The 25,961-nt window shown below is 55.5% G+C and overlaps 1 protein-coding gene across 8 annotated transcripts in view; it reads right to left on the reverse strand.

The window, feature by feature from the left end:
• Positions 1-1,396: 1,396 nt before the first annotated feature.
• The window catches only part of NDRG4 (NDRG family member 4), an 86,734-nt gene continuing 62,169 nt past the window's right edge, over positions 1,397-25,961 (reverse strand). For 6 of the 8 annotated variants that reach the window (XM_084644709.1, XM_084644716.1, XM_084644714.1 and 3 more), the window contains 13 exons: positions 23,935-24,055; positions 23,230-23,292; positions 21,671-21,731; positions 20,452-20,538; positions 18,929-18,985; positions 17,908-18,011; positions 13,569-13,625; positions 13,426-13,477; positions 12,361-12,408; positions 10,871-10,906; positions 10,282-10,333; positions 8,336-8,374; positions 1,397-5,994 (listed from right to left, as the gene is read on the reverse strand). In XM_084644709.1, coding sequence (XP_084500835.1) covers positions 5,840-5,994; positions 8,336-8,374; positions 10,282-10,333; positions 10,871-10,906; positions 12,361-12,408; positions 13,426-13,477; positions 13,569-13,625; positions 17,908-18,011; positions 18,929-18,985; positions 20,452-20,538; positions 21,671-21,731; positions 23,230-23,292; positions 23,935-24,055 — 932 coding nt within the window. In that variant the 3' untranslated portion in view covers positions 1,397-5,839. Of the gene's footprint in view, positions 5,995-8,335; positions 8,375-10,281; positions 10,334-10,870; positions 10,907-12,360; positions 12,409-13,425; positions 13,478-13,568; positions 13,626-17,907; positions 18,012-18,928; positions 18,986-20,451; positions 20,539-21,670; positions 21,732-23,229; positions 23,293-23,934; positions 24,056-25,394; positions 25,477-25,961 lie in introns of those variants that run through there. The other 2 variants (XM_084644715.1, XM_084644711.1) reach the window with 2 other exon arrangements.

Here is a 25,961-nt window from a genome sequence, read left to right on the forward strand (position 1 = left end):
AGAAGTTTCCAGCTGAATTAAAATTCAAACCCTTTGCTGCTGCTTTTTGCAGTAAGAAGGTGCCATTCCCACTGGTGAAGTGAGCTAAATCAGTTCTCAGAGGGGGTGGTTATGAGAGCAGCCCCATGGCCTTCCTGGGGTGGTGGCCCCACACTGTAGTCACTTCAACACTGACACTGTAAACCTTGTGCCCAAGTCATTGGTTTTCCCTTTTAGGAAGCGTTGTCAGACACACTGATTTGTAGCTCAGCTGGCTTAGCTTCAAACATTTAGCCAAAGGAAGCGGGTTGGGATGTTGGTGTCATTAATGGCTTTAAAGGGAGCCTCTGAGAATGCCTACAGGGTCGGGCCTGCAGGTGAAATAGGCAGGGGAATGCCTAGTTTGTGAATCCTACCAGAGCAATTCAGCAGTGGCAGGAGTTAGGTGGCTTTGCGCATGCCCACTGGCAGAAATGTAGGCACCTGCAGGGTTAGATAGGAGCTGAGCAGGGGTTTTGAGGAAGCCTGTGGAGGAGAGAACTGCAAAATCCCAGTGTGGCACCCTAACCACTGGCCCATCCTTCCTCTACCGGCCGACATTCCTTGGGAGGTGTCAGGTGGAGGACCTACTACAGAAGGCTGAAAGTCAGACACGAACTCAGTCTTCTAGTGACAGTAGGAGGAAGTAGCTCCTGGGCCATCCGTAAGGAATATACATACCTAAGAACTGTCCTACCAGTCTCTGCCCTGGCCTTTCAATCTGACGCGGGAGCTGGAAGATCCACAAACCCCATCACAAAAGGGTACAGTACAATAAGGCTACTGAGATCAAGGTTCCCAATCCCATTCAATCCCTTACAACACGCGCCCCAAACTCCCGCTTTTATAGCGTACATGTTGCTAAAAGACAAGCCTTATTCTGATCAAGCCCTTTTAGAGGGAAGTTGATGATCAGACCACTCCCCAAAGCGCTCTGAAGGGATCCCTCTAGGGCAGACAGAAGAGAACAAGGTTCGCTGTTTGCTCTGAAGGGCTCCTAGCCAAACTCATTGCCAGTTTGGTTGGGGAGATACACAGGGAACAGGATGCGTTTTCCCTCCTTTCGCTTCCCAACCCAACATGCCTGTGAAGGGCCGGATTCTGCTGCTGAGAATTCAGCGCCATTGATTTCCATGGAACCAGGATTAAGCCATATGTTAGAGAAATGCCACAAGCTCTTTTTTTCTTTGTCTCTTGGGCCTCTTGAATCCAGTCTGACCAGTCTAGAGACTTCACCAGAGTAGTTTACCTGCCCTCCAGTAATCACGCCCCCACACCGCATTTTGGTCCCTGGGGAAAGGTTAGTACCCCCCCCCCACACACACACACAAAGATATACATAATATTGATAGATACAGAAGTAGGAGAGTCTGCTAGGTTCTTCTTAATGTCTTTATTAATTTTCGACACAATTTTCTACATCAACCATTTTTTGTTCCATTTTACATTTTCGTAGTCGTCTGTAAATACCATGGCATCGATGCAACTTTCTGAGCATCGACCATCTGAATGCACACAACTATGAGGATTCACCTCATACAGAAGTCTGAAATCCATTAAATTCCACCTTAACCAGGAAAAAAGAAAAAACTCAAAAACAAACCCAGAACAAAATTACAGCCAGAACACCTTAAATGTTAAAACCACACATTTGTTACCAGTTGCTACAAGAACGAAAGAAATAGGGGGAAAAAATCCAATATATATATTATGTATAGGTATTTATATATATATTATCTGAAAGGACACACTAAAAAAACCAAGAAAAATTGCAGCAGTATCTACAGTAAAAAGAATTCCTACTAGCTTTCAAACATTCACATTTAATGTTCAGAAGGAAGCACACGGAAAAACAGAGTCTGGGACAAACTAATACACAACAGAGAGTTTCTAGAATGCTTGTGGTGATGTCATACCATTTAAAGGCAGTATGCTTGTGTGTGGCGTGTGTGTTCTGTATTTATCCGTATGGTAAGCAGAGGTGAGAGACGCACACTCTCCTCGACAGCATAGAGACAGTGTGTCTGGAACACCACGGGATGTTTAATGCTGTCTCTCTTTATATCTCTAATAGAATTTCTTCTTGTTGCTAGTATGATCAGCTTTGGATTTGTTCCCTCCAGCACCTAGAGTGGCAAGCCAGGCAGCTGAGGAGCCCTGTAGGGACTGTGTGGTCACAAAGGACCAGAATGGAAGTTGGGTGGATCAAAGGGACTGGAGACCCAGCATCTGAGATGGTGAATGCTCAGTACCTTAGTAACTGGCTCTGCAGCCCCCCAGTGCAGTGAGCTGGCATTCACCAGCTGAAATGGCACAGAATGCCACTGGTTGTGTTCCTCATGGTCTTCGGTAGTCCCTTTGACTTCATCTTATGGTCCATTTCCCCCCTCCCTGGCCCAAGGGCAATACAACAGGAAGGGGAGGGTTCTCATCCTAACAGAGAAAATATGGCACTCCCATGTGGCCGTGGCTCATGCTTGGGCCCACTGGTTTGTGGCCTCCCTTGGCGACTCACTTTTGCCTGGGACATGGTGGAAGGAGATGGTGGCTAATCCCGGGAATGTGTAAGGTCAGCTCTTGTTTCTCTCCCTGCCCCCCAGGACTGGTGAAAAAGGAACAGTTCTATAACCATGCAGAGGAATTGCAAATGCTGGCTGTCTCCAGCTTATGCTGTGATGGGGTTTTGGGGGCAGAGCCCCAGAGCCAGGTGACCCTGAGGGGCTAACATGAAGTTTAGGAAGCCCTTTCATACAAAGTACATGATAACATAGCTCCCCTTACCCCAGATGCCCTCCCAAGCACTCCTCACCCTCTGCATACAAGGCGCTGACAACCAAGGGAATCCCATTGACAGGTGAGACTAGGGAAATTTCCACTCCCAACGCACCAACTAGTAAACCCTGGAACAAACTGGCTAACAAGCCATTTACCAGATGGAATCAGAAATGCTCAGCTGCATGTCATGGGTCCTGTACTGCTAACAGCTCACAGAGATTCTCCTTTAGCTCAAGTGGGTAGGGCTGGGCTTTTGGAACAAGAGGATCTGTGTTCAGTTCCCCGCTGTCACCAGGACATTCTGAGCAGCCATGCAGCACAGAGACATGGATTTGTTACAATACAAATTCTCATCCTGTGCCCGAAACACCAGACCCAAACCACACTCAGCCCCAGATCCTCAGGACGGATCACAGACACGTAGGAACCTCACCAACTCAAAATGGATCGAGCCACAACACTGAGGAAGAACCAAGCCCTAGACAGACACTCAGCACAGTACGCCAAGCGACAAATGTGTCTGAGACAATGAGAATGGGGCGTGGGGGGAGAGGTGTTGGCTCTGGGGGTTTCCAATGGGATTCCCACCAGAATCTGGGGAGCAAAACTCTTGACTGGCACAGACTAAAATATCCCTGTGAAAGGTGGTACCCACTTGCCCTGATTCCACTGCGCCAACCACAGAAACACTGGCACAAAGCCAAGAAACAAGGCCTCACACCTGCCTAGCAGTGGGCATAGGATGCAAAGTTCAAAGCCCAATTCACATAGACTAACAGTAAACAGAATAGACTGGGACAAATTACAGACTTAATTCAGCTAGTACTGGACACACAGTCAGAGGGAGAGAGACATTTCTGGAGTCCATGCCGCCTGCTTGTGGTACGCACACAACACCCAATGAAGTCACGTCCCAATCACGCAAAGATGCATCACCCATTCGCTAGAACTTAGCCCAGTTGTGGTAGGTGCTGTACAAACAACCGAAGATACTTTTGTCCAGTGCTCAATTTGTGATGAAAGAGGTACCAGTGCTCAAGCAATGTTTTTACTTTCATATCGGAGGCGGCAAGCCCAGAAGTGCCGGGGCTCTGAACTGCCAAGCCTGGAGGTGCTGGGGATCAGCCCTGGCGAGCTCTGGCACAAATTAAGCACTGCTTTTGTCCCTTGGGCAGGCTATCCCCAGCACATGGCCTGTAAATACTACAGTTGTCCACCAACAGAGCACAAAACAGCAACAGAACAATAGCAGCTGCCCCGTGGGCCTTTGGACGCTCCTTATAAGTTCCTGGAGTGTTTGCTTCTAACAGCCTTTCTGGAGAGCAGAAACAGGCCTCACATTAAGGGAGGGAGAAAGACACCTGCACAGCCAGCAGCCCTGTCACGGACATTGCCACCACCTGCCGCTGCATAAATTTCCTCCATCCTCTAGCCCCAACATCCTGCCCCTGGCAGCACTGCCATGAGCCAGGACGGAGCTTTTCCCTTGTGAATCTTGGATCGGTGTGGAAGGGAGGGGGAGGTGCAGAGACCGCGGAGGAGTTTAGTCTGGTTTTGGTTACTGTCGTTGATTGTCCTTCTTGCAAAAAATAATTGCGTGTGTGCACGAATCACAAACACACACGCACAGGAACCCCAGGGCTCCGTACTGCCATGGAGCACCTGGGAGCTTAGTTTATAGCACTGGCTCATGCGCGACTATTGTTTCTAAATGCGTCTGGGGCAAATTTAAGATCCTGTGACTTGCGCGCTTTATTGGAACCAGAAAGGGCAGAGATCACTAGGTCTCATTTAGTGTAGGTATTTCTTGGGGCATGGTTATTTTTATTATATGGTTTTACAGCTCTCACCCCTGTGGCATTTGGGTGACGTTGTCTTGTAGGGGAGGGGCTAATGCCCAGTCCTCATGACACGTCACTTCCTGCCTTAAAACAATTCTACTTCCTGTTTTGGACGGACAGGCCAGAGGGCTAGGAAGGAAGGTCCCAGGGAGCCATTCTGCAGAGAAGCTACCTTTCGGATTGCTCTTTCCATGGCTAGGCAAATGCTTAGAGTTCAGCGTGACCGGGATTAAATCCCAGTGGGCAGCAACGTTTTAAAACCAGGATTTCTCAAGCCCTTTTTTGTTTCTTCCTCCCCATCTCCCATATTATCCCAAGGATGCATGGACCCGACCCTGGGTACGGCTACCCAGTGACACTCAACACCATAGAGTGTTTAACCCGTGTAAATGCTGTGTGGGTCTTTGTCCCCCCTCTAGTGGCCGAACCATTTATAGCAGGGTAGGAGTGTACTGTGGCTAACTGGGGTGGTCTTTTTAGCTCAAGTGGTAGGGACTCATGCTTTTAGCTCTTGGGGTCCTAGGTTCAATTCCCCCAGGGGCAGGTCAATCGGAGAAAAAAGGACGGTGGCGATCACTGGAAGGTGGGGGGCCCATGCGACATTTAACTCTTAGCAGTTTATTTAAACAAACAAACAAACCCAGATGGTTATGAACACCCCACCTCACGTGAAAGAATTGTGGTGAACCCTTCGGTGACTATGGACATTACGTGCTTGCTTGAGTTTTCCCGCCGTTGGCCAATTCGCTGACACTTCCCACGGGTGACCTGAGGAAACCAAGCCTTTGGCTAACAAGCTACCGAAGTGGCTGGGCGGAGCCAACACCCATTGCCTCTGCCAAGGGCTTGCCTCAGGAGCCTCTCCGAACCAACTGCACGGCAGAAACCTGCGGGCCTGACCAGTGGAGAGACTTGTTGCGGCTCTACTGACAACAAGATAACGTCGCTAATTCAAAGTTGCAGCTACAGCTAGAGGTGGATTGAACCGTCGGTCTTACAATGGTGTTTCCCCACTCCCCCTTTTTATGTAATATTAAAAGGAAAAAAAACCCCAACGAGAAAGAAAACGAAACCCCAACACGGTAACGGTTGGAAGCCGCACAGGGTGGCCGTTTGGATGGTGACTCGATGCAGAACGATGCTAAATGTCTCCAGCGGAGGAGGAAGAGGAGGAGGAGGAGGAGACGGTGGAGGGACCAGAAACCTCAGCACGAAACCTCCATGGTGTGGTTGATCTGCCCCATGGCCTCGCTGCTTTCCGAGTGGGTGCAGGCCCGAGGGCGGCTGCCGTCCACCGAGCTGGCGCTGGTGAGGGAGGCAGTGCGGGAGCGGGCCAGGCGGGTCATGCTGGCTGAGGGCACTGGGAGGAGGGAGAAAAAGATGGGGTTAGGGATTGCACCCGGGGCCTGCAAGGAGGACTCAGGCAGACACGACACACAAGCAAAGCCAACATTGGTGAAGTAACGGGCTCTCCAGCCCATCGAGTGAAGCGCCATTCTCCCAGCCTCTGCATACTGAGATGCCAGCTTCCAACTGCTCAAGCTTGAAGCATGCGGTGTTACAAGAGATGAGCTGCTACCGGCCTAGGATGGAGGGCAGCAGGGGTCCATTAATCCATCTGTCACTGGGATGGAGTGGGAGGTGGGGAGACTCCTGCTGCTAAGCCCAGATACCTTTGGAGCGGTGCACTCTAGACTGTGTGGGAACAGACTATTGGAAGGGCTGCTCCCCAGCCTCCAGCAAGTCCCGGTGGGAGTTTGCAGGCGGAGGTTTTAACGTGTGATATTTTGCCCCTTCGGGCGGTCAGGTGTTCTAAAGACTTTGAGGATCTGGGCCTTAACACCCAACTGGTATGCTAGCTGGTCTGTGCACACAGAGCATCTGATATGGCCATGAAAATCCCCACGCACAAGAATGCTGGCATGCCATCGTGCACTCACGATGATCTGTGAAACATACCCCTCCTAGTGCAATGCACAAGGGGTGGTGACGTGTCTTGTGCCTTAAATACATGGGCTAAAGCAATGGGGTCTCAGCCTCCTGCACTGTTCCACACAGCTTTTCAATCACTGTGCGGGGCAATATTATCCCCATTGTGGATAATAGGGCGTATTATCCACAATGGGGACCCTGGGGGTTCTGCCTGACACTGGGGGAGGGGAACACTGCCTTGGAGCTGCTCCCTACGGAGAGGGTAGAATAGGGGAGACTGTTCTGTGCTAAATGGACATGGGAAATGGGATCCTTCCCATCCCCATCCTGTGAGACTGGGACACACCACTGCTACTAGAACTCCCCCCAGAGCAGAGGTCAGGAAGGAGACACCCCCCAGCAGCAATGAACTAGTCCAGCTACATTTTGTGAATGCGGCTTATTCCCAAGGGATGTGGCAGTAAGAGCCAAAGTGGGATGGAAGCCACATTCACCCACTTGTGCTGTTCGTCTACACCTGGGGGCCACGAAAGTAGGCTGGTCTCTCTTGGGCTCTCATGCACTAGCCCACTGCTGGATTTCAGAGTCACAACCCCACGGGGGAAGCTGTAAGCCCACCGCTCCCCCAACATCTGACCGGCACTCTTATGCCGTGATGCTGCCCTGGGATTCCCATCTGCATCAGGTTTGAAAAGACCCTACATGTGCGGCCAAGAAGAGCAGCTAATTATTCTCATGGTGGTGTTTCCGCAGTCCCCAGCGCACCATCCGGTGGGCTCTGAATGCACTTTGCCAGGACAGGACATCCCTAAATCTTCCCTGAAATAGGAGGCAGGACCCCCTGCAGCAGCTGAGCCGGCGTCCTGGGCCCCAGAGGAGCCAGGAGGCAAAAGACCCAATTCAGTGCAGCAGAGCCGGGGGAGGAGATCATCCGAGAACTAGTTATGGTTCGGTGATTCGCTGCTCCAGTCCCGGCCTTTAGAGCAGCCAAGGGGTCTCCTCCCTGGTTTGGGGTCCCAGGTGAAGCAGCCTTCTCCTGCCTCCCTGGGAGGGGATGGAGAAGTGGCACAGGAATGGTCCCAGGCCACAGGAATCGTCCCCTCCCCTCCCCACTAACACCTCTCCAGCCTTTCCAAGCAGCTCAGGGCGGGTGTCGGGTAGGCAAGCAAGGGGCTCTCGAAAGTGAGGGGCAGCAGCCCTGGCACCCCTAGAGCCAGGCTGCTTCTCCAACCTAGGTGGGGGCCGCAGAGCAGCTGGTACCCAGCAGGGGAAACATGTAGCAGCCCTGAGCTGTCCCAGCCACACTCCCATCCTCACCACCAACACGCACAATCCACAGCTGGCCGCTAGCCCCGGCGAACAGAGCACCCAGCGGCACAAGGTGCCACCGCAGCACCAGCCACTCACTGGCGGCCAACAGCAGGAGTGGAGGATGCCGATGCCCAGCTGCGGGTAGAGATCCCAAGGGGTCGGATTCCAAGCAGGGAGGGTGCTCCCCACCCTGCCTGCCCCAAGCAGCTATTCCCCCGCCTCTCCTGCACCCGAAGCCTAGTCCCGTCCCCATCCCTGACTTGGCCTCTTTCACAGCTTGCCGGAGACTTTTTCACTCTGGGAAGCCTCTTTCTGCCACCGCTCCTCTCCTGGAGAGGGCGGGGCTGGGGGTGGTCACTGGAACTCAGCCCCCCCCCCCGCAGCAATGCATATGGAGTTGGGGGACGGGGGCGCATGCAGCGGATGGGGAGGAGGGTGAGCAGCAGTGACGGGGGTACCTGCTCCTCCACTCAGCCTCCGATCCTTCAAGTATGCAACTAAGGGAGAGACAGAGAGCAAGGGGGGTGGGAGGGGGCGGGGAGACAAGAGACGTTGGGAGAGAAAGAGAGCGTCAGCATTCGATCTGCCCCAAAAACCAAACAACTGGGATGGCAACCACAAAACGGAGAGAGTGGGAGGGAGAGAGACAGATGGCAGGAAGGATTACACCCCCCCCATCTATACGCCCCCCCCCACACCCCCCATCCACACACACACACACACCCCTGTCTACACACACACCCCGTCTACATGCCCCCCCATCTATACGCCCCCACACACACACCCCCATCTACACACACACACCCCTGTCTACACACACACCCCGTCTACACACACAGACCCTGTCTCTACGCACCCACCCACCCAGAGTCTACACAGACACACACACACCCCTGTCTACACACACACCCCCATCTATACGCCCCCCCACACCCCCCATCTACACACACACCCCGTCTACACACACAGACCCTGTCTCTACGCACCCACCCATCCAGAGTCTACACAAACACACACCCTGTCTCTATCCTCACACACACACAGAGTCTCCACACACCCCATCTACACACCCACACCTCCGTCTCCACCCCCCCACACCCCATCTCTACCCCCCCAGTCTACACAGACACACACACACTCTGTCTATACCTCCCCACAAACACACCTATCCCCCGTCTATACACTCCCACAATTACACCCCCTATCTATACTCACACACACTCACTCTCTCCTGGGGGCTAGCCCAGTGATCTGTACAAGGCAAGTCAAGTCGCAATGTGATCGGACAACGCTCGCCCCCCACCTCTCTGCCCGTCTCACAGAACCATCAACGGGACCGCACGGGTCTAATGAAGCGATGCTGGTTCCTGGCCACCCCCTGGAGACCCCAGAGCAGCCAAGGCCTGAGAGAGCAGAGGGGTCAGGGGAATCTCAGCTCAGTCCCATCCCCCTCCATTCCCCCACTGTGGAATCAGAGCTGGCTCGGACACCTCCCAGTGCCAGGCCGGGCCCTGCCCTTCCCCTGTGCACAGGCCCCTTCGTCCTGCTCGAAGGTGGCAGCAGTGTTGATGGCGAGGGGGGGCGCTGGGCAGGCCCCCTCGCCGCATTCCCACACTGTGCGCACTGCTTTGCAAGGAAGTTCAGATGGCCTTTGCTGTGGGGCCTGATCCTGAGGTGCCCGCAGCTCCCACCAGCCAGTGGGTGCTCAGCACCCAGGGAGACCAGGCACCTTGGGCTGGGACTGGCTTTTTAAGGGCCAAGGGCTCTCCGCCTGCCTCCCTCCAAGGGGCAACCTGCCGCCTCTGTCCCTGCAGAGCTGAGCCACGCTAATTAATCTGCAAAGAGCAGGGACTGAGCATGGAGCCCAGAGAGCCCGTGGGGAGGCAGCCAGGTTGTCTCACTGATCTGTGGTTTTCACACGCACCTCCTGAGTGCCGAAAACCAACTCGGTTCTCCCCCTCCTGGGTTCCCTGGGCCCAGGGGCCTGGCAGGGGCTTCTGGCCCAGGGCACATGCTCACACCACGGGCAGTGACTACACAGGCAGGGCAGGGGGGACCGTGCTGTCAGCACAGTGCCATGGGGGCAGAGCGCTGGCATGCCGGGGGCTCCGGGCACTGCACCGTGCCAGGCTGAGTCGCAGAGATGGGTACCCCACCACGCCCCGGTGGGCATGTGCCCATCCACCCAACCTGTGCCCTTACACACACACAGTGCCGTGCGAAAGACAACTTCACGCACCGGCATGGATACACGCCTACCTACACACCTGCATGCACGAACATTTACACACACACACACACACACCCCCCGCATGTGTAGGGCACATTCCCACCACCCTACACACACCTGTCCCCCCAGCCATATCCACACTCACACCCACACACACCTGGCACCTGCACTTACTGTAACCCATCCCTTGCAGGAAGTACTTAAAGGCTTCGGTCAGTTTTCCAGGCTGTTGGAGGGGAAGAGAGGAAAAACAAGGCTGAAAGGGCGGGAGGAGATGCTGGCTGCTGCTGGCTCGCTCAGCAGGGAGGGGCTGCTGGGACACAGACTGCAGCCCTCCCTCACCAAACCCAAGAGGCCAAGAGACCCCATCCCCGGCAGCCCCTTCCCAGGCTATGAGGAGACTGCGGGGGTGGATTTCCCCCTCTCCTGGGCAGCGGTGATGCCCCCGCCCCCGGGGCTGGCCTGACTGTAGCAAAGCAGCCAGGTGGACTCTGCACATGCCCCTCCCCCACTATTAGACAGGGCCAGGGGCCACCCCAAGCCCCCATGGGAGCGGAGCAGAGTGGGGGCCTCCGCAGGGCCTGGGCAGAGCAGCGGGGGCAGCTCACCGAGCCCCTGGGGCAGGGATCCCACCGCCCCCTCCAGCCACACGCAGACACACCTCTGCCTGCTGCTCCAGCACAGAGCCAGGGTGGCGTGGAGCTGAGGACCGGGATGGGGGAAGGGAAGAGAAGGAGCCAGGGTGGGGGGCTGGAGGACTCACCTGTGTGACTTGTGGGAGCCCCCCAGAGTCGGCCATCTGGAGGGGAAAAACAGAACTCTGTTAGTGGAGGGCCCTGGGGACAACTCTACCGGCGCCCTGGCTCAGAGCCCAGCCCACCTGCTGCATGGACATTTCGGTGGCTGCTGGGGCAGTCTGCAGGGACCCTCTTCCAACCTGCCAGCACCTCAGCCCAGCTGGCTGCGCAGGGGGAATCCAGCAAGGTGGACATGGGCGCTCAGGAGTGGTGGGGGTGCCCAAAGAGCCCTTTCCCTGCTGGAACGCCCCTGGTCACCTGCGGGCGGGGGACAGGCCACAGGGACACGGCGCGGGCCATTTATTGCAGGCCACTCCTGGGAGAGGCCAGCCCTGCCCATGGAGGGACAGCTAGCAATTCCTACTACCCGAGTCTAAGCTAGCAGAGCTGTTGGGGGAGGAGCGTGCAGGAGAGGTTTGGCATAACGGTGGGGGGTGTAGCGGGAGGACTCCAGGGCAGGATTAAGGGGCCCCCATTGGCAGAGCTGGGGGGGGGCAGGACTGGTGTAGCGGGAGGACTCCAGGGCAGGATTAAGGGGCCCCCATTGGCAGAGCTGGGGGGGGGGCAGGGCTGGTGTAGCGGGAGGACTCCAGGGCAGGATTAAGGGGCCCCCATTGGCAGAGCTGGGGGGGGGCAGGGCTGGTGTAGCGGGAGGACTCCAGGGCAGGATTAAGGGGCCCCCATTGGCAGAGCTGGTGGGGGGGCCAGGGCTGGTGTAGCGGGAGGACTCCAGGGCAGGATTAAGGGGCCCCCATTGGCAGAGCTGGGGGGGGCCAGGGCTGGTGTAGCGGGAGGACTCCAGGGCAGGATTAAGGGGCCCCCATTGGCAGAGCTGGGGGGGGGCAGGGCTGGTGTAGCGGGAGGACTCCAGGGCAGGATTAAGGGGCCCCCATTGGCAGAGCTGGGGGGGGCAGGGCTGGTGTAGCGGGAGGACTCCAGGGCAGGATTAAGGGGCCCCCATTGGCAGAGCTGGGGAGGGCCAGGGCTGGTGTAGCGGGAGGACTCCAGGGCAGGATTAAGGGGCCCCCATTGGCAGAGCTGGGGGGGCAGGGCTGGTGTAGCGGGAGGACTCCAGGGCAGGATTAAGGGGCCCCCATTGGCAGAGCTGGGGGGGGGCAGGGCTGGTGTAGCGGGAGGACTCCAGGGCAGGATTAAGGGGCCCCCATTGGCAGAGCTGGGGGGGCAGGGCTGGTGTAGCGGGAGGACTCCAGGGCAGGATTAAGGGGCCCCCATTGGCAGAGCTGGGGGGGGGCCAGGGCTGGTGTAGCGGGAGGACTCCAGGGCAGTATTAAGGGGCCCCCATTGGCAGAGCCGGGGGAGGGGGGATTCGGGAAAGGAATAGCGGGGGGGCCAAGAGGCATGGGCAGAACTCTGAGGGAGAAGTCTGCACCACTCTCAGCCCTGACTGGCTGCCAGCCCCCCACGCAGTGGGAGGTGGCTGGCGGATCCAGCTTACCTTCAAGAATGTGGTGGTGACTGGATCCAGCTTGGAGTTACACTCCACCTGTCAAGGAGAAGAGAGAGGTTTAGGATGGTCAGAGAGCAGTGTGCCGGGGATGCCTGCCACACCTCCACGGCATGCGTTTTTAACCACTGGAACAATTTACTAGGGGTCGTGGTGGAGTCTCCAGCACTGGCAACTTTAAATCAAGATTGGCTGGTTTTCTAAAGGATCTGCTCTGGGAATTACGTTGGGGAAGGTCTCTGGCCTTGGGATCTATGAATTGAAGGGTGCCCCACCCTCTGACTCTGTCCCAGACAGGCCTCCCTCTCCATGTGCCCAGAGCTAATTCTCCTTTATGGGTCAAGAAAGCAAGACACAGAGAACCAGAAAGTAGCTGAGGGATTCCTCATTTGGCCCCGTGGCTGCAGCATGCACTATCCGCTCCATGCCAGGTGGGGCTCAGCTCGGGGTGAATCTGGGATGCAGGCAGAGGCTGGGACTTGGAGAGAAAAAGTGCCCTGCAGGGTGGGGCAGTGGCCCCCCAGTGTCCGTAGGGAAGGATTGACTTACTGTGTCTGCCCGGAATGGGGAGAGAGCAGGGGGCAGAGAAGGGAAAGTGGCAGGGATGGGGGCATGCAGAGGTGCTGGAGGAGAAACCCGGTGGAAAACGGGAATTTGTTCTGCAAAAACCCGGGAGAGCAGGGAGAAGAGAAAGAGAGACATGCTGAGAGAGAGGGAGAAGAAAGGGACATACAGCAAAGGAAAAAGAAAATCAAAATGTCAACAAATTTTGTTTTTCAACCCGCTCGAGAAGAAACCGACTCTCAGGGAGTGAGGACAGGAGAAACCGCTCAATGGAGAAAAGAGAGTGGGGGTGCAGCAGCGAGAGAGAATCTGGATTCCTGCCTTACTCTGGGGAGCCGGTTTAAATCCCCCTAGCATGAAGGCTGGTGTATTGGAACAGCCTGAAAGTGGCACAGGATGCCGAGGGTCTGGGCAGGACATGACAGTGCCCTAGGAATGCCCGCTCCTGCTAGGGGGAGAAGTAGGCAGCATGGGGTTTAACCCTTTACTCACCACCCCATCTTCAGCAGGAGCGTTGTCCCCCACCACCAGCATGACTGGGCAGCTGGAAACACCAAGAGGAGGAGAGTGGTCAGGGGCTTGGTCTTTAACACCCGGTTGCAATTCAGCCCCACTGGGACCAGTGTGTGACTTACCGAAGTGTTTTGGCATTGGGGACAGTCCCAGGCCGGTTAATGTCCAGGTCTCTGCGGCTGAGGGGGAGAGAGTGGGGCCAGAGGTTAGTGCCCCAGAGCAAAATCGCAGACCTTCCAGAATACCCATAGGCAAAGCACGCCAGCAGCTTCTCCGGCCTGAAAGCTTCTCTCCATCCAGACAGGGGAGAGTCATGGATGGAGGTGCAAGAGGGCAGCAGAACCCAGCCCAACCCATGGAAATGTGGAGTGATGGTCTCCGAACTCCAGCACATATCACAACGGCAAAGTCTTGGCACGAGCACTAAGTTCCCCGAACCCAGTGTCAGAGGGGTTAATGAGACACTTGGCCGTCTTCCTCTTACCCTTGCAACCATGCGTACCCCACGTGGCCCCAGGCCTGCAGGAGGGCCAACCCACTTGCCTGACTCCCGCTGCCCAGAATGGGCCTGGCCGGTTTGGCCCACCCCCCTGCCCAAAGCAGGGCTGGATCGCACACCCCACCATTCCTCAGCCCAGAGCACAGAATCACGGAAGTGTGGGCCTGGAAGGGACCTCAGCAGGGCATCTAGTCCAGTCCCCTGCACTCAAGGCAGGACGACATAATAACTAGACCATCCCTGACAGGTGTTTGTCTAATTCTTAAAAACTCCAGTGATGGAGATTCCACAACCTCCCTAGGCAATTTATTCCGGTGCTTAACCACTCTGACAGTTAGGAAGTTTTTCCTAATGTCCAACCTAAACTTCTCTTGCTGCAATTTAAGCCCATTGCTTCCTGTCCTATCCTCAGAGGTTAACAAGAATTTTTTTTCCCTCCTCCTTGTAACAGCCTTTTATGTACTTGAAAACTGTTATGTCCCCTCTCAGTCTTCTCTTCTCCAGACTAAACAAACCCAATTCTTTCAACCTTCCCTCATAGGTCATGTTTTCTAGACCTTTCATCACTTTTGTTGTTCTTCTCTGGACTTTCTCCAATTTGTCCACATCCTTCCTGAAATGTGGCGCCCAGAACTGGACACAATACTCTAGTTGAGGCCTAATCAGAGCGGAGTAGAGCGGAAGCATTACTCCTCGTGTCTTGCTTACAACACTCCTGCTAATACATCCCAGAATGACGTTCCCTTTTTTTGCAACAGTGTTACACTGTTGACTCATATTTAGCTTGTGATCCACTATGACCCCCAGATCCCTTTTCACAATATTCCTTCCTAGGCAGTCATCTCCCATTTTGAATGTGTGCAACCGATTGTTCCTTCCTAAGTGGAGGACTTTACATTTGTCCTTATTGAATTTCATCCTGTTTACTTCAGACCATTTCTCCAGGTTCTCCAGATCGTTCTGAATTTTAATCCTATCCTCCAAAGCACTTGCAACCTCCCATCTTGGTATCGGCCCCAAACTTTTTAAGTGTTCTCTCAATGCCATTATCTAAATCATTGAACAGAACCAGAACTGATCCCTGTGGGACCCCACTTGTTATGCCCTTCCAACTTGACTGTGAACCACTGATAACTACTCTCTGGGAAGGGTTTTCCAACCAGTTCTGCATCCACCTTATAGTAGCGCATCTGGGTTATATTTCCCTAGTTTGTTTATGAGAAGGTCATGCAAGACAGTATCAAACGCCTTACTAAAGTCAAGATATACCACATTTACCACTTCCCCCCCCACATCCACAAGGCTTGTTACCCTGTCAAAAATAGCATTTATGTTGGTTTGACATGATTTGTTCTTGAGAAATCCATGCTGACTAACTTATCACCTTCTAGGTGTTTGCAGATTGATTGCTTGATTAGTTGTCCCATTATCTTTCCAGGTACAGAAGTTAAGCTGACTGGTCTGTAATTCCTCAGGTTGTCCTTATTCCCCCTTTTTATAGGTGGGCACTATATTTGCCCTTTTCCAGTCTGCTGGAATCTCTCCCGTCTTCCATGAGTTTTTGGAGATAATCGCTGATGGCTCAGTTATTGCCTCAGTCAGCTTCTGGAGTATTCTGGGATGCATTTCATCAGGCCCTGGTGACTTGAAGACATCTAACTTGTCTAAGTAACTTTTAACTTGTTCTTTGCCTATTTTAGCCTCAGATTCTACTTCACTTTCACTGGCACTAACTATGTTAGACGTCCAATCGCTACTACGCTTTTTGGTGAAAACAAACAAAAAAGGCATTTAGCACTTTCATTATTTCCACATTTTCTGTTATTGTTCCTCTCCCCTCCTCATTGAGTAATGGGCCTGCCCTGTCCTTGGTCTTCCTCTTGCTTCTAACGTATTTGTAGAATGTTTTCTTGTTACCTTTTAGGTCTCCACCTAGCTTAATCTTGTTTTGTGCCTTGACCTTTCTAATGATGTCTCTACATGCTTGTTGTTGTTTGTTTGTATTCATCCTTCATAATTTGACAGAGTTTCCATTTTTTGTAGGACTCTTTTTTGAGTTTCAGCTCACTGAAGGTCTGGTTAGGCCAGGGTGGTCTCTGACCAGAGTTCCCGTCTCTTCTATGCAGGGGGATAGTTTCCTCTTGTGCCCTTAATAATGTCTCCTTAAAAAACTGCCAATAACTGATTTTCCCTTTCGACTTGCTTCCCATGGCTCTTGCCATCTTACTCCCTGAGTTTGCTGAAGTCCGCTTCTTGAAATCCATTGTCTTTATTGGGCTGTTTTCCCTCCTACCATTTCTTAGAATCATGCACTCTACCATTTCACCATCATTTTCACCCAAGTTGCCTTCCACTTTCCCATTCTTAACCGGTTCCTCCCTACTTGTCAAAATCAAATCTAGATTAGCCTCTCCCCCGGTGGCTGTCTCCACCTTCTGAAATAAAAAATGGTCTCCGGTGCATTCCTAGAACATGTTGGATAATCTGTGCCCTGCTGGGTTATTTTCCCAACAGATGTCTCGGGAGTTGAAGTCCCCCAACACCACCAAGTTCTGGGCTTTGGACGATTTTGTTAGTTGTTTAAAAAAAGCCTCACCCATCTCTTCTTCCTGGTTAGATGGGCTCTCGTAGATTCCAGCCATAACCCATCACTCTTGTTTGCACCCTACCCCTATGTCCCACTGCCCAGAGAGGGGCCAGCCCACATGCCCACACCGCCCCACTGCTCGCAGCATGGCCCGTGTGCCCCACTGGCCCCAGGCCAGAGAGGGGCCAGCCTACATGCCCCCACTACTCCCTAGCCCGAAGCAGGCCTGGTCCGCATCATGCCTCCCACCACCCCCTGCCTGGAGCATGGCTTACCTGGGTGTCGCAACTACCCGCCCTGCCCAGAGTGGGGCCAGCCAGCACACCTCACCAGTCCCCTGCCAGAGTGTGACCTATCCATGTGCCCCATTGCTCCCCTTCCCAGACTGGGGCTAGCCCATACCCCTGCCACCCCACCTGCCCAGAGCAGGGCTGGATCACATGCCCCACTACTCCCCTGCTGGGAGCACGGCCAATCTGTGTGCCCCACTGCCCAAAGCACACGAGTGCAGTGACAGCCTCCCCGCAGGACCTCAGGCACCACGTTCGCCATTTGTTCCCGTCAAAGCTGGATTTTCGGTGGTGCTTGACCCAGCTGTAATTTGATTCCCACCCCAACAGCCCCTAAGCAACGGGGGTGCCCAGCTCAGGACCTGCCTCTCACAGGCAAAGAGCCCCACTCCGGCCACGGTCCCGTGGGTGGTGGCCAAGCTAGAAAGGCCAGACATGCTGCGGGCTATTTCCCATGCCTCTGGCTGCCGTTCACCAAAGGCCTGTGTCTGTGAGGGTGCTGGGTGCGAATCCTGATCTGGAGCCTGACGGGGGGCAACACGACACGTACCACCCCAGCTCTCAGAGGGTGGCCTCCTGCACCTCGTCCCCAGGGGGCCCGGAAGCAGCAGGGCTCTATGGCTACCCGCATGGGGTCTCCTGCTCCTCGACCAATGAACTGCATCCGATGGTCTTGGGCTCTTGGTGGCACCAGGGGCATCCTCAGCTCCGCTGCTTGCCATCTCCAAAAGCTGCCACCCGGGCAGATGGAGCAGAGATCTCCCTCCCATTCCCACCGGTGCCGTGCCACCCTGCCCCACCCATGCCCCAGCTAACAATGGCCATTAGCTATGAGGCACAAGAGGGTCACCCCGTGAGGCACCCACCCTCTGCTGGGTCTGCATGTGAAAGGCCAACGGCGGCCGCACAGACCCCCCAGCCAGCTGGAAGAGATTCCACCGCACCACAGAGGATCTGCATCTGGCCAAAGGTGCCCGCTCCCTTGTGCTCTTCAGCCCATGACGCCAGAGATAACCCCTCCCGGGTGGTACAGTCTGCCCCAGGTGGAGACGTGTGCCATGCGGAGAGGTGAGGGGGGCAGTTACCTGTTGTACATGTTCCAGAACAGCTGCAAGTTGTATTGGTTCACCACACTCCCGATCTGCTGTCGATAGCTCTGCACCAGCTCCGTGTTGCTCACCAGCTCTTCCTGAGCAGCAGGGGCGAGAGAAACGAGAGATCAGCTGGCCCGTGGCAGGGAGGAAGGGCTCGGCTTGTGTTTTATGGAGGGACAGGCTAGCGGGGCATGGGGACTGATCTGAGTGCAACGGAGGAAAAAGACCCAGTTTCCCCCAGGATCACCCTGCAGGGGCTGTCTTAGCCACTCAGCCCGCAGAGCATTCACACCCTGCAGGGCTGTATTTGAGGGAGGGGAGTGCTCCTAACGAACTCCCGAGATTGGCCTCTGGCTGCCACCAGGAGAGGGACTGAAGCTGCAGACCTGGGATCTGGAGTCTGAACATCGCACAGTACCTGGGTCCAGGACAGGGGTTCAGCCTGCTCTAAAGGTGACGCCACTTGAGACACTGGGAGTCAGATCTGGCTTCAGTTTTCCAAGAGTTGGGGCTGGCTCCCAGGGACTGGTTCTGACCCATCCCGCTAACTAGTTTGTGCTGAAGAGGCTGCAGTCTGGGAGAGGGGTGCTGGCCAGAGGAGCAGAGCATGCATCACTGTGGGCTGTGGGGCCCTCCAGCACTGCATCCTGGGGGAGACACCCCACGTTGTGCCCTACAAATCCAGTTGTCGATGGGCCCCTCCTATACATCCTGGGCACAGGCGGGCAAAGCACTCACAACTGCGCTCTCTTCGGGGGCCTGCATCTCAAGCCAGCTCTCCTTCCCCATGGCATAGCCCAGCTACAGACAGGACCAGAGAGGGAGGCATCTCTTGGCCTGTTCTTCCTCCATACAGCAGCATGGCCAGGAGACAGCAGAGCAGCCCCAGTTACTGATCCAGTCCAGCCGGTAGCTGGCTGACCCTCTGTCTGGATTGTACACTGGCCCTTTCTCCACCAGAGTCTGATCTGAGCAGGGCAGCTGTGAACGTGTCCAGTGCTCTCCCCCTTACCTGGCTGAACAGGTGAGATAACACGGTGTCAGGCAAAGAGCTGGTCAGGCCAGAGAGCTGCGGACAGAGAACGCTAGAAGTGTTACGCTGACTGGCGCCAGGCACCACGCACTCCCACCCCTGCACCTTCGCCAGGGGATCCCTCCTCGCGGCGTTAACTGGAGACAGGCAGGCGTCACTGGAGCCAGAGCCCAGAACCTGTTGAGCCAGCGGGGAAGAGCAACAGCTGCTCTGGCTCGGACCAATCGGAGCAGAAAGAAAAGAAGAGGAGTCGGAGACCATCCCCTGTCTCTGGGGAGCCTGCTGTAGACCAGGGCTGGGTCAGGGAAGAGCCCGATGATGGTATCTGCTGTGAGGTGATCACCCATGCCTGGAGCTTCTGCACCCTGGGACTACCCAGGTCCATGTACCCCGAGGGCTGATCTTCTTGGGGATACTGACTTCTTTAACCCCTAGGGCAGTGGTCCCCAAACTTTTTGGTCTATGTCCCCCCCTTACCTGGTCCATGCCCTCCCAGGAGCCATGGTCGGGGGCCACAGCCAGAAGCGGGGCCCTAGGCAGGGCTAGGGGCTATGGTTGGGAGTGGGGTCAGTGCTGCAGCTGGGGCATTGGCCAGGAGCAGGGCCGCAGTCAGGGCTGGGAGCCAGCGGCCGCAGCCAGAAGCAGGCCTGCGATTGGGGCTGGGAGCCAGGGGCCGCAGCCAGAAGCAGGCCTGCGATTGGGGCTGGGAGCCAGGGGCTGCAGCCAGGAGCAGGGCCGCAGTCAGGGCTGGGAGCCAGCGGCCGCATCCAGAAGCAGGCCTGCGATTGGGGCTGGGAGCCAGGGGCCGCAGCCAGAAGCAGGCCTGCGATTGGGGCTGGGAGCCAGGGGCCGCAGCCAGAAGCAGGCCTGCGATTGGGGCTGGGAGCCAGGGGCCGCAGCCAGAAGCAGGGCTGGGAGCTATGGCTGGGAGCGGGCCTGGGCCAGCTGGTGGCTGAGGCCAAGGCCGGACCTGCAGCTGGGGCAGGGCCGGAGTGGAGCTGGGGCCAGAGCGGGACTGGGTGGCGCTCCCTCCCTGCCCCCAGTCAGGGCCGGCTGGGTTCTGCCGCACACTCCCCCCAGGGGGGCACTGCCCTAGGGGAAGCAGGCACAGTCCCTGCACACTACCGGGGCAGCTCCATGGGTGGATTTTCAGGCAGGATTTGGCCACAGGAGACTATTTTAAACTCAACAATCCGCGTTATTCCTTCCCTGCTCCCTCCTCTCCTAAGCACAGAGGCCTCAGTCAAGGCCATGCCTGAGGAAGACACGGTGTGGTGAGACCAGGCAACATGGGCTGTGGTTAGCCTCCAAGCTGGGGAGCCAGACGGAACCACAGGGTCTGTCTGTGTCCAGCGGCCTCATTAACGAGTTCCCTTTATATTCATTACAGCCGAACCCCGGCTCTCCTGTGCCCCAGGAGACCCTGCCAGTGCCTACGCCCGCTCCAAGTGATTTCATCCCAGTGCATCCCAGCTGGAGCCTGAGAGGTGGACGCTGCTCACCTTGGTGGCTGCCCAGTCAATCCAGCCTTTGCCGTTGGGGTCGATGTTCATCAGGACGAGCCCTTCCACCAGATCTGGGAAGATCAGCTGCAGGCAAGCAGACACAGGGCTATTGCTCACGGCACTGGTGCGATAGGAGAGGCCTATGCTGGGGGGGCAGTTAGCAGATGTGTGGATTCACCATAGGTGGAGATCCTTTACTGACAGTGACGCACTTCTCCAGGGGCAAGGGATGGGTAGGAGACCACGTCCTCGGATGGACCCTCCCACCACCTTCCGACATGAAACAGGCCAACCAGTGCCAACGAGGTAAAGGCTTTGCACACCACTGCTCTGCACCTCTGCCCACGGAGAATCTACAACAAGGCTGCCAGGATCCCTCCCAGCCAGGCTTGGGAGCAGGGCATGGTCCAGAGATGGCTCTGGTGGATAACTGCCCCTACCGCCAGACAAGGGAAGGGCATCCACGTTCACCCTGGTGCACCTCCCTGCATTCTTTACACCAAGGAACTGCAGGGATAGAAGGAACTGCCCTGAAATGGCAGAGGCCCTTCCTGTCGGCCTGAACCCAGAGGGCTGTCACAGGCAGCTCCAGGACGCAGCCCCAGATGGTCCAAGCCTCTCGTCCATGTGACTCATAAGAGCCTACAGGATACGCCCAGGACTATGGCTCCCAAACATCAAACGTGAACAGCACCATCTCCTAGCTCTCTCAACGCTCAGCCAAAATCACCAGCCAGATGAAGAACAGCTGGCTAAAGCCAAGCTCTGGCTGGTCAGATGCGGGACGCACTTTGAAGCACTTGTCTCCTCTCTCAGATCCCCGACTTCTCAGAGAATCTGGTACCCCAAGGCTATGGGCTGACATTGTTGGGGGCTCCTCAATGCTATTGGATACCCAAATAGCCACAGTGGCAAAATACACCTGCTTTGATTGGCCAGGAAGTTGTATTCCAGCCTATCAGAAACAGCCATGGCCACAGTGATCCACACATTGATGACCTCCTTTCAGGCTTGATTACTGCAACTCCTTCCATCCAGGAATGAGCCCCACACCCTGAGAAAGCTCCCGCTGGTGCAAACGGAGCAGCCTGACTTGCTGCCTGAGAGATCAGCTCTCCCTCTGCCCCGTGACCTCTCTTGGAAGTGGGTCACACCTGCCCTGCTCTATGGGATCCTGGGTTACTCTGCAGAATGCTCCCAGCCAGGGCTCACTTACAGCAAACTTGGCCAGGACATAGGCTCCTGCTCCCACGCCGATTCCGATCACGTACTTGAACCTGAGAAACAGAGACAGAAGTGTCCCTGTGCAGCTCCCAATAGCCCTTGCTAGGCCAGTCTGGCTTTTTAAGGAGCCTCTAGGCAGGGCACAGGGAGTAGCAGAGAGAGAGGGAAACGGGGCCAAGGCAAGAGGAGGCGGTACCTGGGAGATCTTCCCACAGGGCCCTGGCTGGGTCTCCACATAAAATCATAGAATCTCAGGGTTGGGAAGGACCTCAGGAGGTCATCTAGTCCAACCCACTGCTCAAAGCAGGACCAATCCCCACTGTTTGCTCTAGATCCCTAAATGGCCCCCTCAAGGACTGAACTCACAACCCTGGGTTTAGCAGGCGAATGCTCAAACCACTGAGCTCTCCCTCCCCTGACATCCTGGGCTCCTTTCCTGGCTCTCAAGTCCTGGTCAAACAGAGTTCCTTGTAGCCTATAGGAATTGGGTAGTGTCCCTTTAAATAGGTCGGGAGCCCTCTAAGAGTGCTCACCATGTTCTGTGGTTTAGAAGCCGCCAGAAACAGCTGTACACTACATTCCTCCTCTTCTGTGAGTAAACCTGCCCCCATCTTCCCTCTCTCACTTTAGGGGCAGCATCTGATAAATCAAGGCCAGACTGGTAGGGAATATGAGCATCCTGTGGCTGTCACCAGACTGTCGTCCTGAGCCACGAAATCCAGCCTGGGGGCTGGCACCGCGCCTCGGGGCTAGAAGACTGCTACCCACGGAACCTGGCCAACTGCCATGCTAACCCCCTCACACACGTGGCCCTGACCTGCCGGTGAGACGGGAGTTCAGGCCCCTTGGCGTATTCCCTGATGAGTGGGGCCCTGAAGGAAGCCAGCTAGAGCCAGACATCAGGGTGGCTTTGGTGAGGACTGGAGACCTCCCAACTTTTTCACCACAGGGCATCGATCAGCTGCTTACTACTGACTTGGGCTGGATTCAGACCCCTGGGCCAGACGGGACAGGCCCTGGGGTGCATTTCTAGGCTCCTGAAACGGAGAAAGCAGCTTCCCTTATTCCGTGCCGCGAAGGTGACGGCACAAACCACGAGCAGGGGACAAAGGGCGAGAGTCTCTTGTGACCCTGGTCTAAGCAGTGACTCTGTGGCAAGCGGAGTCTGTTGCGCACCACGCGGCTCTCCCACGGCGTGGAGGGGATTGACCTGTCTCACTGGGGGTCACCGAGCCATGGCCGAAGAGCTAACTGTTTCCAGCGCCAGCCAAGTGGACAAGGCAGGAGAGCAGGGAACAAGCTGTGAGGCCTGGAACCCCGAGTTACCTGGTGTTCGTAGGTCAGTCTCGGCACTAACAGTGTGCATTGCAGGCATGGGTGCTTCGATCCCTGTTTTTCAGCCAGGCCCAACCCTGCATCGCTTGTGCATCCCAAACGCCACATCATGGTTTCTGCCTCCCTACGCCCGCTGCCTGCCCTTGGCATTTTTCTTGACATCCCACCCCTCCCTGCTGGCCACATGGCACTAGGTCACAGGCCCCCAACACTTACCCGAAATGCTGCACCACGCTAGGGAGCATGGCAGCCAACTGGTCCATGGATGGAAACTGGTACCTGGGGGCAGGATGGACACACAGTGAGAAAAGGAGTGTTGGGGCAAGGCCCCAAAGTGCTCATACAGGGGGAGCCCAGGCCTTGGGGCCTGGAGAACCCAGGCCAGGGCTGGGAGAGGCTCTGGGCACCTACGCACACGCATTACCTCCAGGGAGAGACAGCTCTTCCCCTCCCACTCCCCACTACCTGGCCTCTCCTCCCAGAGCAGGGCACAGCCCTTCCCTTCCCCCCTCTGGGACAGACACAACTATCCCCTTCCAATTTCCCCCCACAGGGTGTGGGCCATGCCCAGGGACCCCATTGGTGCCCCTTCCAGCCGCCCTCCCTATTGCTACGCTAGGAGCCGTGCTGATGTGCTCGGGAGGAGGAAGTCCCCATGATCCTGACCCTTCTAGGGGTTGAGGAACCTGACTCCCCTTCAGAAACGGGATGCTCTGCGGGGCCCAGGATGAGGGAGGCCAAGTCCCAAGTTGCTCTGCAGCGCCTCCTAGCAGCTGGTACAGGCCGGGCGTTCCCGGCAGGAGAGCCCACCTTCTGAACCAGGGAAAGGAGCCAGGAAATCAGACAGAGACCCTGAACATGAAGAGCTGGGCTCCTCCATGAACAGTATCCCAGACAGGCTGGGAGGGCTTGGGCACCTACCCCTGTGGGAACTGCGACGCTCCGGCCTGCTGCCCTGGTGCATCCACGTGACACACCACAAAGTGCTTGGTGATCTCCTGCATGTCCTCGAAGTTGAAGAATGTGTTGAAGCACAGCTTGTCTGTACAAGGTCGGGGGAAGGAAGGAGGACAAAGGACAAAGGGGAAAAAAGACCAGAGGCAAAAGGTCAGCAACCATTTAATTAGGCATGGAATGATTAGATTTTTAGCAGTAAATGCTGGTAAACCGTCAATTTCACCATACACACACAAACCAATAAAAATATTTCCATCGATCCTGATAGAAATTTACAGACTGGCCAAGTAAGAAGAACGCTGCCTGAGAACAGGATATTTACTCTTGGTATATTTTGACGTGTTATGGTAATTAATTGTCTGACTAGGGTGACCAGACTGCAAACGTGAAAAAATCGGGACAGGGGGTGGGAGTCTACATAAGGAAAAGACCCAAAAATCGGGACTGTCCCTATAAAATTGGGACATCTGGTCACCCTATGTCTGACCCCCCCTCCCCTCCCCATGGTCCAATCCCTCCGTAATTTCCTGCAACTGTGACAATGTAAATCATGAAAAATGTTTTTAAATGGTTAAGAATAAACATCGACAGGATCTATTGCAATGGTAAAAACATACAAATGGAATTCTGTCAAGCTGACATTTAATCAAGATGAAGGCTAAAGAAAACAAATGCATAGAGAGACAAACGTTGAGAGAGAAATCCTGGCCATCAGCTGCTGCTCTCAATATCTAGCCTGGCTCTGGGGTGCAGAGCAGATGTGGTATCCCAGGTATCTGACTCCTGGATGGGCCTGACTCGCCTTTCACACCTGCCCCTGACTCGCCTTTCACACCTGCCCCACACTCACGCTGCTGACATCAAGAGCGTTACTCCTGATTCACCCTGGGGTGAACGAGATCAGAAGCAGGCCTGTCCTCTTCTCAACATCTTGTGTTTCTTGGCCACAAACACCAATCCTTTCTGATGGGCTTTCCCTGCTACACTTTACTCACCCATCGCTAGGGGAGACAATGTGGTCTAGTGGTTAGCACACAGGTCTGAGAGTCAGAATTCCAGGTTTCTACTCAAGGCTCTGCCACTGACTTCTCATGTGGACTTGGGCAAGTCAGAAAGGCCAACATCTTCAGGCACCTACATCCATACGGAGGCACCCACAGCAGTGGCCTGATTTTCAGAGCATCTGCAGAGCTGCGTGGCACTGAGAATCAAACCACTCTTCGTGGGGTCTGTCTAGTCGTTTGGGTGTCTAACTACAGGCAAGCACATTTCGAAACTGGGCCCGTGGCGTGGGATTTTCCAAAGCATCTAAGTGACTTAGGCACACATGCCCCACCAAAATGCTATTGGGCTGCATTTGTGCTCCTAATCCCCCTGGGCTCTTTCAAAACTCTCATCCCCTAATTGTTGTATGCCTCACTTACCTGGCCTGGGAATGCCCAGCTCACCAGGGCTGGTTAAGATGGTTACCATCCCCCCTCTCTCCGGCAGGCCAGCCTGCATGCCGTTCCCCTCCCCCCTCTGCAGCGCTTCCAAGGTGACCTTCCTGCAGCAGCAGCTTGCCTCCAGCCTGCAATCAGGTGACATCCATTCTGCTCCCATCCAGTCCTCCCTTTGCACAGCCACAGCCAGCTTCTGGGAAAGAGCAGGGGCTGCTTTCATACCCAGGGAGGCCTTCGGTGAATGCCCCATCCAGAGGGGATGCCACCGGGAAGGTCCCAAAGCCCCCATCACTTAGGAACTCTTCCCCCCAACACTTAGGAACTCCCCCCAAGGAGCCTTGGGCTCCTTGTCACAGCTGAGCAAGGGGGACAGGAGAGGACGCCCTTCTCTGGGCAGGGCTCCCTTTGGATCCCATCAATGCTCCCCTCTCAGCTCCATGGTGAACGATACAAGGTTCCCCCCTTTGCTTCCAGCCATCGCCTGTCTGAGGAGGAAGTCCGATTCAAACCAGAGCTTGCCATGCCCACAACTGCTCAGCGAGGCCTTGC

This window comes from Lepidochelys olivacea (genome assembly GCF_965140295.1).
Source record: "Lepidochelys olivacea isolate rLepOli2 genome assembly, chromosome: 12".
Taxonomy (NCBI): Eukaryota; Metazoa; Chordata; order Testudines; family Cheloniidae; genus Lepidochelys; species Lepidochelys olivacea.